Here is an 11,443-nt window from a genome sequence, read left to right as displayed (position 1 = left end):
GGATCACCTACTAGTTTTGAATAATAATATTCTTAATCATTTTGATCATTAGTATTAATCACAAAGTAAGCACAGATCATTAAACCTGGAAGAAATCTTTGAAGCTATCTAATTCAGCTGATCTTACTTTGCAGATGAGGAAACCAAATTTCAGAGGGGAGAGGTAATTTGACCAAGGTCACCCAGCAAATGAACAGAATCTTCTTCACCATTATAGAAAATGCATAGGAACTTTTTTTCCTGAAAGGTTCAAACTATCTCACAGCTGATAATTTAAAATCCAAATAGACCCTCAGACTACTCACTCTCTAGGGTTGAATCCTCCATTTTGGTGTGGGCACAAGCCCCTGGGATTCATCAAGGCCCCCACAATCCTAGAATAAAATTTCACCATCTGTGAAGCCTGCCTATTCATGTGTGCAACAAGCCAGATTCAGGCTGAGCTGACATTTCCTTTGAACATAGCAGTCATTCTCATCCCTGGCTGAACATTCTTGTCACCCCAGGGAGCTTTTAAAAAAATATTGATGCCAGGCTTCACCATGACCAACTCAATAAGATGTCCCCCAGAGATCTTCGGAATTGTTGTTAGTCCTGTTAACTCCCCAGGTGATTCCAATGTGCAGCTAGGGCTGAGAACCACTACGTTAATGAAAACAATGCAGTCAACCAAAAGAAATACACATACAGAGTTATGTGAACTGTTCGAAAACCAAATATATTATTTTAAAGCTAAATCTATGATGCCCTGCTTTTCCAAAGAGGGGAAAAGAAAGTGGTACCCAAAATCTACAGTTGTGGCACTGACCCTCAGGCAAATTCTGGACTCAATTAGGAAACATATGGTTTGTGGGTATTCAAAGAAAACAGGGAACCCCAAAGCCTGCAACAGGATTTACTAGGGGTAAGATACCAAATGACTCATACTTTTTCTCATGGTGTCATTGGCTTGGTAGATGATTGTTATGAAACTTGCATACAAATTGATGTCCACAAAGCATACAACAAATCCATCATGCTACATTATCCTCATCAACAGACTGATAGGAGAGATGATGGTAGGGCCCAGTGGATTCTGCACTATCTGACCAGATGTACACAAAAGTAAACTGGCTCCAATTCCAAGAGGCAGCTTTGATGAGCTGCCAGAGGAGCTAGCATTAATCACATTATATTCAACACTTCTTTGAATCAACAGCTTGGATGGTACTTATTCAGTTTTTAAATGATGCAATGCTAGAAGAGACTGCTAATCTGTTCCATGGCAAGGAAAAAAAAAGAAAAACCCCAAAAGCTAGAATAGACCAACCAAAGAAAATGAAAGTTCAACTGATGCAATGCTAGAAGGAACTGCTAAGTTTTGACACATGAAGCAAAATTTTAAAAAGCCATAAAAAGCTAGAGTAATCGATCAACCAAACAAAATGTAGTGCTTGGTTCAAAAACACCTGAAGTTAGGTTCAAAAGGCCAATTTCACAAAAGTATAGATGACTGGAAGAGGCAGCAAAGCCATTAAGAAGGCTTTTAACCCTCTCTGCATGTTTGAATCACCTTGGAATACTTATTTTTTATTTAAAAATAAAAAGCTGCCTGGAACCTATCATGTGACAATTCAATCAGAATCTCTTAGAGTGGAAACTCGGCACAGGTATTCAAAAACTCTCCAAGTGATCTGTATGTTCACTGAGGACTGAGGACCAGAAGAAGATTGCAAAATTAGGTATTTCATAGACAAAGACCTTTTTTTACTTAATTCTGATCAGATGGCACATGGTATAGTATGATCAGTTCTGGGCAGCATGTTTATATATATACACACATATATACATATATATACACACACACACATATATATTTATATATATATATATGTATATATATATAGTGTTTTAGGCTTCACCAATTCACACTGCCTTTCTCCTTGAAGATCCCAAATAGTGAGTTTTCATGAGACTAAAGGGAACTCTTTGATGTATATGCAAGATTAAAAAGCAACATTATATTGAATAAAGAATTCTGTCCAAAATTGCTATATAAATGAAAGGTATGAAAAAGCACTAAAAATGAAAGCAAGTAACTGAAGAAGCTAGTATGATTTCAGGGATGACTTATGCTCCTTCCCCTCCACCTGACTCCATTCAGCTGCACACTAACTGGGAATGATCAAATCTGACTCTTTTGCCCCTGTCCATTTGAAAGGCAGACCCAGTACCATCCCATAAATCTGACTTTTACCTCTTGCATTGGTAAAACCAGGAATAACAATCCTTCCTATCTACTTCACAAGGTTGATGTGATGCTCTAAATTGGGAAAGATACAGAATTGCTTTGTATAGGCCCATGCACCGACAAAGGATTATTAGTATTGTCATTACTGGACTATTTCCCCAGTTTTCTCTCCCTATTAGGCCCTTCCCCCCTCTAGTTTTTCCACTCAGTACTTTGGTGCCAAGGCAAAGCACCATACCAAATACTCTTGAGAGCTGTACCTACTAAATGACAGGAGACACTCTGGGTAGACATCAGAAGAGCTAAGCTTTGATCAAGGATTCTAGAGATTCAGTTGGCCTAAACAAGTTGCAGAGCTAGAAATAAGGGCTAGAGGGTCTAAGATTCCTTACTTCCATCCCACTTTTTGGGGCAAAGCCAATGGGACTGAATCCAGATGCTTTTTGGGAGGTCTTCTGAGGAGGCAGTTATTTTTGGAGAATAGCTCAGTTTCCAATCATGTCTCTCTATACAGAGCAAGTACTCCACAGGCCAAGGAGAGCAGAGGCCAAGATGGCAAAGAGAGGCTAGAAGGAGGACATGCTTTGGCAGCATCTCTGCAACTGCTAAAGTGTACCCTCTGATTATAGCCAAGCACTCCCAGTCTAAACCTCACCAGAGTGCAGAAAAGCACCTCACCCACAGGTTCATTGGGATCCTTCAGGTTCCTAGCAACTTAATTTCTCTCTCTCTCTCTCTCACACACACACGGATGAGAAAGTCTGAATCAGGGCCCAAACCCTGTTCACCAAACTAACAATCAAACTGGCCTCTCCAATTTGCCCAGCTATCTCAGTTGGAATCTATTCAGAGACCAACAACATAGAAACAAACAAACCAATTTCACACTGCAGCTAGGTTGGGAAAGTTTCCCTGCTGCTGCTGCTGCTGCTGCTGCTGTCACTTCAGTCGTGTCCGACTCTGCGACCCCAGAGACAGCAGCCCACCAGGCTCCCCCGTCCCTGAGATTCTCCGGGCAAGAACACTGGAGTGGGTTGCCATTTCCTTTTCCAATGCATGAAAGTGAAAAGTCAAAGTGAAGTCGCTCAGTCGTGTCTGACTCCTAGCAACCCCATGGACTGCAGCCTACCAGGCTCCTCTGTCCATGGGATTTGCCAGGTTAAGAGTACTGGAGTGGGTCACCACTACCTTCTCCAAGTTTCCCTGCTGCTGCTGCTGCTGCTGCTGCTAAGTCGCTTCAGTTGTGTCTGACTCTTCGAGACCCCATGGACTGCAGCCTACCAGGTTCCTCTGTCCATGGGATTTTCCAGGCAAGAGTACTGGAGTGGGATGCCATTGCCTTCTCCAAAAGTTTCCCTAGCCACGGCCAAAAGTGGAGTACACTGCACAGGCAGATGTTACAGGTTCTGACAGATAGAAGCTGTCTCAGTGGGGAGGGGGGAAGCACTGCTCAGTTTGTTCCCACATGCTATCCCTTTGGGCTTCCCAAGTGGCTCAGGTAGCAAAGAATCCGCCTGCAATGCAGGAGATTTGAGTTTGATCCCTGGGTCTGAAAGATTCCCTGGAGGAGGGCACAGCAACCCACTCCAGTATTCTTGCCTTGAGGAATCTCATGGATGAGGGAACCTGGAGGGCTACAGTCCATAGGGTCATAAAGAGTCAGACAACCACTGAAGCAACTAGCATGCATGCACACTATCCTTTTACCTCCTCCCTGCATCAGTCAAAAATCATGGTGGACAAAAACATTTTTCAGAGCCTTCAGATCTCCTTGCACTAAAGCTAGACTGTGAAATGGCTCATTTAATCTTAAGGAGAAGGCAGGGACTAGAGAGAGATTTGAACACAAGAGCCTTCAAATAAATAGTCCCATGACTGGGATGCAGCTAGGCTCTGTATGCCTTCCCTGGATGTTTTCTAGGCATTTGTGGGCAATGAGGATTTTGCTCTTTCTTTATCCTCTCCCCCAAAGCATCTTTCCAAGTCCTGCCTTGCCAGCTCCTGCCTTTCTCCAAAAGCGCTTGTGCCTGGACCTTTAAAGTGCCCTAGACCTCAGGGGGAGCTATGTGATGCAGGAGTTGCTTGGATACTGGTCAAGGACATTTTCTTGAATCCTCTAGTGGGGAGCTTGTAGCAAAAAGTATCCTCTACAAAGGAGTTAGACAGAAGGAAAGGGAACAAGGAGCTCTGTCAGAAAAAGTTGGGACAAATCAGAGAGGTAAAGCCTTCTTCTTCTTACCCCTTACAGCAGGGATGGTGGGGGAGAGAGAGGAGGCTGTATCAGGGAAGAAAGGAAAAGCTTAGAAGGGGGAAGATGAAGAGAAGAGACTGGAAAGGGGGAAAAAGTCAAAATGCAGAGGGTTCCACTCCTCTCGGCTGCATTTTTCATTTTCTCCCACTCTTTTCTCTTTTTGCTTACTCGCACAATCTTGAAGAAGAAATGCCAAACCTTCAGGATCCACACAAGTAAAAAGTCACCCTGTTCACTACTCCCTAAACTCCCTTTTAGCTGCTCTAGGGTAGCCTGCCATCTGGCTAGCAACATTCCCTTATGTGCCTAAAGATAAGTTAATTTGAAAAATGTTTACCCATTTCACAAACTAAATTACTGATGAAAGAGCTCTTTCAAGCTACCCCTTTAGTCTGAGGCTGTGTAGGGTAGGGGAAAATCGATAGAGGGGGACACTCATCCACCTTCAGTTCAGTCGCTCAGTCGTGTCCGACTCTTTGCGACCCCATGAATGACAGCACGCCAGGCCTCCCCGTCCATCACCAACTCCCAGAGTTCACTCAGACTCGCGTCCATCGAGTCAATGATGCCATTCAGCCATCTCATCCTCTGTCATCCCCTTAGCACCAGTCAAATCCTTATAGGCCTTAGCACAAGGAGGCCTTTCAGAACTGGGGAACTCAATTCATGTCCTGCTGTTTTTCTTCATTCCTAGCACATTCAACCCCATCCAGATTCAGGAGTCTGTACCCGACACAAACACAGAGGAGATGTGCATACACACCCACATACATACTGTCACACATCCTACACACATACATTTACAAAGGCTTTCTGCCAAGGGTCTGTCAGGCATTCAAAGGTGACACATACTTTGTCATAAACCTGGTTCAAAGACTAGCCTTAGAGAATCCTTATCCCCTTGAAGGAAAAATAAACAAGCATTCTATTGCTGTAGTCCAGTTTTCTTTCCACATAACTAGGTAGAAGAATCTCTTAGGTAAAACAAGTTTCTCCAGATACCAGCAACCAGATATTTCTTCCTTCCCCCTCCCATCACCCCTTGATGTACATTTATTAACATTTCATTTGCCTTTTCAGTTATCTTCCCAGTTCATTAGCCTCTGATTTCAAGCGCCTATGGCCACCCAAAATCACAGAATTCAAAAACATAGTCCAACCATCCCCAAATGCCATGTTATAGAGAATCCCAAAATTGCTCAATGTCAAGCAGTCGCTGAACAGAGAAGACCCAGGTCTGTAGCTGCCTGGCCTACAGCCTTTCTTTCATCATTCTCCAACATTGTCTCAAAACAAAGTGTCCAACTAAAATATCAGGTTACTTTACACAATACTGTTGGAGCAAATGCAGGAATGGAGGGCAAATGGGGCTCACTAGATTCTCTTTGCCAAAAAATCAAGTTCTTAGTTCAACCCAGGGGCTCCCACAAAAGGACTAAAGAGTAAATAATAAGAATCAATGCCAGCAAACTTCCCAGATCATGCTTACAACATGGTGCCAACCATATTAAAAAATCAGTTTATCACCCACACAGAGCCATCAAGAGCACACCTTGTAACTCAAAACCTCTTCTAATGCCATAAAATTATACTCTTTGGGCCCCAAGGTCTGGACAATTTCAAGAGCCCCCTTCACAGCCCCTCTCCCTTAAAAATCTTTTCCAAACAGTCTGAACAAAAGTACATGGTACTTGAAAGCACATTGCCAGCAGATTTACACATCACTCATGAACAGTCGCCCACATGGGTGCAGGGGGAACATGTGTGTGGATGTTTTATGTGTCCTGATTCATTGCTATATGAGACAGAAATGGTACTCTTTCAAGTCAGGTAAGCAACAGAATGAAGACCTGCCAACATCAGCAGGTTGCGGGGGCGGGGGGGGGGGTGGCGCATTATATTATGCACACTGGCATCAGAGACAAATTTTTTTACTGGATTTGACAAAAGCTTTCTTAGCGGGAACGGAAATATAGAAATAATAACAATAGCAAAAATAACAGCAATCACCACCACTACCACCTGATACAGACATGCAAATAAATATCAAATTGGAATGTTGCTTCTAGCTCACGTTTTCCAGAGCTTTCATCCCTTTCCATCCAGTCATTTTTTTTGGGGGGGAGGGTGCTCAAAACTCTCAATTTAGCATGATACATAATTTCATTTTGAAATGGAAACTTTCCAAGTAGAGAGACCTCTGATTTTAAAGAATAAGGAAGCAAACAAAACCACCATTTTCTCATTAACACTAGCAAGTTCTATTTAAAATGTAGTTCAAGAACATCACTGCAAATGAACCCCAAAGAGGCATATCTAAATATATTATTCCCAAGGTTGGTAGAAAGCTAGCTTTAGTTGTTTTTGGAGGCCATAGAGACAAAATCCCCAAACTCAAATTCACAGGTACAATTTTTGGGAAAAAGAACCCCAACAGTTACTGTCAATGTCTTCTCTTGCTAATTCATAAAAATCAAAGAACATTTTTATGCCACATACCATGATTCCAAAGAAATTGACATTTAATGATTTTTAAGAAATGTTTTAAATGTGGCTTCTGTCCAAATTGGAAACTGTAAACGCTGGACAGCAAATTAAGATTCAGAGAACACAGTCACCAAATGCCAGCACAACGCACCCCACCACATCACTTCCCATATTCTAGCTTCTCATTAAGAGACTGAAGAATAATTTCCCTAAATTCATTCCTGTATCAATTTCTTTCCTCTAAACATCTAGTGCAACACTGTTTTTCCTAAGCTGCCAGAAATTCATCATGCTCTTCCCACAACCTCCCTTGCCCCAGACAAACCCAAATGCCATCTTCTGATGTCAAGAAAGAAATTCTGACTAAAATTCTCTGATGGAATTTAAAGGTCGGTTTCCAGAAAATGAATTGACAAAACACCACAATCAGCAAAGCCATTGTGTAAAGATGCAGAGCTTGCTTCATGAACATCACATCAATGAAGAATGCACACACACATATACACACACACACACACACACACACACATGCACACAAATAGAAAGCATTTCTTTATCAACAGTTTTACTCAAGCAATAAGCAACTACACTCACAGGCATACTTAAAAGACAAGACATAACAAAAGATTTAGGGAGAGATAATATACCAACGTCATACATATCACAGCGAGGCCATGTTGAAGCTCAAAACGTTTTCCCCCCTGAGTAAGAAAGCGTGCTCTTTCTCTCCCTCTCTTTCCCTATCTCTCTCTCTCTCTCTCTCTCTCTCTCTTTTTTTTTCTTGGAGGTTCTCGGGATGAAATCAAAGCAAGAATTCCAGACAGCTCAGGCGGCTGGACTCCATTCAGCGCGTTCCCAGAAAAAACATGAGTATGACATTTACAAGCAGAAGGACTACAATCACGGCAAAAACGACTACAGTTTGCACATCCAGGGTCATGGTGCAATGCAGAACACTGTAGTGTTCCAAATGAGGGGCTGGCAGATTGGGAGATGTCAGTCTCTGTTCTGTCAGACTGTCCATACAGCCACCATGCTAGAAAGGAGAGGAGGAAGTCGGGTGGTTGGGGAAGGGCTGGGTTTGGCGCCCGAGTTTGGTATGGGAGGGGGGAAGGGGGGATGGGGACAGGGGTGCTTGCTTCCCCCTTCTCAGAACTGAGCTGATCTTTCTTCCCTAGCTGAGAAATCTTAGCTTGCGCTGAAGTCTGCAGAGTCCAGCATTCTCTCTCGGGCGCCACGGAAAAAGGCAAAATCCTGGCTTTCAAACAGAAAGGCAGGAGAAACCAGCGCGAGGTTCTCCGGCGCCTGCTCAGTCTGTCTGTCCGGGGGTGCGTCCGTCCACCTGCCTGGCTGGCTACCGGTCAGTCTCGGTCTCCTCTATTCCCTCTAATTCGCTCGCTTTTCTACGGTTGCTCTGTTCGCCAGGCTCTGGGCTGCCAGCTACTCTTTCGGTCCCTGCCTCGCTGGCTCTCTTCCTCGCCTCTCCCCACCCCCCAGCCCATATTCTGCGTTTTTATTCACGGAACGACTACCGGCGCCTGCGTGAGGTGCAGCCAAAATTTTGACAGGCCCGCCGACCAATAACAGGTGCCGCAGAGGAGCGTTTACTCGCCGCGGGGGGGTTGGGGGGCGGTACTTGAGCTGGCGTGCTACCAGCGGCAGCCAATCGGTGAACACATGGTCCCCAGCAGGCCTGCTCCATCCAGCCCAGCCGGAGCTCCAGGCTGCCAGTTCTGGTGTGGGGGTGGCGAGCTTGTTGTGGGTGGGTTGATGGAGCTGAGGAGAGAGAGGAGGGAAAGGCCTGGGAGAGAGGAAGGGAATGGACAGAATGGGCCAGAGGGGAGAGAGCATGGCAGAGAGAGAAGAGGGAATGATGAGAAGACGGTGAGAAGCAGAAGGGAAAGAAAAGGAAAGATGAGAAAGAAGAAATGGCGGGGGTATGATGAAGAAAAAGAAGCTTGGGGAAAAGGATGGGGAGGAGAGAAAAGGAATGGGGGGGGGGGGCGCGGCGAGAAGGGACCCTTTGGAGCAACTTTGGAGCCTGGGCCAAGGAGGAAGCAAAGATGCTTTTGGTCAGGAAGATCCCCTGGAGAAGGAAATGGCAACCCACTCCAGTACTCTTGCCTAGAAAATCCCATGGCCAGAGGAGCCTGGTAGGCTACAGTTCATGGGATTGCGTAGAGTGGGACACAACTGAGCAACTTCACTTCGAGTATTTATAGGCCACTCACAATTAGCTATACAAATCCAATAAATCAGTGCTGTGTACAGAACCACAAGGACACTCTACAAATTATACATAATTCAATTATATTTATCTTTCTCTGATATCTCTGCACTTGCAGATCAGATTTCTTTCCTATTTCTGGTTTCTTTGAACTATGACAGCTTGCACTATTCCAGCATACTGGGTACTAGGAAGAGAGGACAGTTTTGCATTGGAAAAGCCTCTACAAAACCTATAAAACTTGCAATCTGCTTGAAATCCCTGCCCTGTTCTGTCTTTGTAGTCTGGTGTCTGAAATGAAGAAGCCCTGGAGTAGAGACAGGTTTCAGATTTACTCCTAGGCCTACTTCAAGCTTCCTATAAGACTTTTGGGCAGCTCTTTTCCCCTCTATGGGACTCCATCTCCCTTCTGCCACAGGAGACCTTAGACCTGTCAGAATTCAGTGAAATCTCTGAACCCTTACCTCAGAAAAATACATAGAGCAGGCTTCTGGGCCTTCAAAACCAAGGACTAACTTACAGTGAATATCTCTAAGGGCCTTTCTTACTCTTACATAGTACTGTACACATGAACAGATAGATATTGGTGGAAAGGGGCAAGAAAGTAGATTATCCAGGGATAGAACTAATTAATTTCTGGTATTTCTACCATACTATAAACTCTAAGCGGAATGAGAATTGCTCTCTATTCTCTAAAAATCTTTGAGTCTAGGACAGTCACCTATTCAAACTTGGTGAGTGGAAATTCTGAGTCAATGGAGGTCATAAATAAAATGGCCCCTACCCTTACAAGATAGAAAAAAAACCATAGAAATGCCCACTTATCACATCACCTTTGACTTATCACATCACCTATGAATGATTTGTGCCAAAACAAACAGCAAAATATCTTGAATCAGATCAAGCTTCTAGATCTAGCTATTGATTTATATGATACACAGAGGACAAAAAAAACATTTTAAACTGCAATATGGTGATACAGACTGTAAAAAACTACAGGACCAAAAATCTGGTTCTCTAGAAAGTAAATGAGACAAAAGAGTGATCGATTCAGGTGGAACTTGTATATGTGTGCATTACCACCCATATGTGACATTTATGAGACAAATGGCAACTTGAACAGGCTAAATATTCAATAATATTAAGGAATCACTATTAATTGTTTAGCTGTGGTAATGATATTGTGGCTAAGTTTAACAAAATGAGGAGAATTGGGGTACATCTTTGTGATCTTGGATTTGGTTTCTTAGGTATGATAAGAAAAGCACGAGCAACAAAAAATAAATAAATTGGATTTGGTCAATGTTAAAAAACTTATGTGCTTCAAAGGACACTATCACGAAAACATATACACTGGCTAAACATATACAATGGAAAACATATTCCCACTGGCTACTTAATATATGGTAAAAAAATTTGCTATGTAATATATGGATAGCCAGTGGAAATTTGCTGTATGACTCAGGGAAATCAAACTGGTGCTCTGTGACAACATAAGGAGTGGGACGTGGGGGAGGTGGGTGGGAGGTTCAAAAGGAAGGGTATACCTATGTCTGATTCATGTTGATGTATGGCAGAAACCAACACAATATATAAAGCAATTATCCTTCAATTAAAAATAATATTTTTTAAATGACAGAAATATGAAAAAAAGAATATGAAAAGAGAACACACAGAATGAAATATTTCCAATTATATATCTGATAAGGGATTGTATCTAGAATACATAAAGAGCTCTTATAACTCAATTATTTTTAAAACCCAATTTAAAAATTGGCACAGGATCTGAGTAACATTTCTCCAAATAATGGTCAATAAGGCATAAAAAGATAGTCAATATATTAATCATCAGTTCAGTTCAGTCACATTTCTGTGTCCAACTCTTTGCAACACCATGGACTGCAGCACATGAGGCCTCCCTGTCCATCACCAACTCCAGGAGTTTACTCAAACTCATGTCTATTGAGCTGGTAATGCCATCCAACCATCTCATCCTCTGTCGTCCCCTTCTCCTCCTGCCCTCAATCTTTCCCAGCATCAGGGTCTTTTCCAATGAGTCAGTTCTTCACAGCAGGTGGCCAAAGTATTGGAGCTTCAGCTTTAGCATCAGTCCTTCCAGTGAATATTCAGGACTGATTTCCTTTAGGATGGACTGGTTGGATCTCCTTGCAGTCCAAGGGACTCAAGAGTCTTCTCCAAAACCACAGTTCAAAAGCATCAATTCTTAGGCACTCAGCTTTCTTTATAG

General features: G+C 43.0%; 1 protein-coding gene across 1 annotated transcript; it reads right to left on the bottom strand.

Moving 5' to 3' along the window:
• Positions 1-7,812: 7,812 nt before the first annotated feature.
• Positions 7,813-7,992, bottom strand: LOC138070786 (uncharacterized). The gene has a single exon (XM_068962013.1). It carries the CDS (start codon positions 7,990-7,992, stop codon positions 7,813-7,815), a length of 180 nt encoding a protein of 59 aa, XP_068818114.1.
• Positions 7,993-11,443: the final 3,451 nt, after the last annotated feature.

This window comes from Capricornis sumatraensis, chromosome X, assembly GCF_032405125.1.
Source record: "Capricornis sumatraensis isolate serow.1 chromosome X, serow.2, whole genome shotgun sequence".
Taxonomy (NCBI): Eukaryota; Metazoa; Chordata; class Mammalia; order Artiodactyla; family Bovidae; genus Capricornis; species Capricornis sumatraensis.
This window is presented reverse-complemented; position numbering and strand designations above follow the sequence as displayed.

Excerpts from the sequence above, each read along its gene's own strand:
- LOC138070786 (XM_068962013.1), bottom strand. The coding sequence starts at position 7,992 with ATGGACAGTCTGACAGAACAGAGACTGACATCTCCCAATCTGCCAGCC.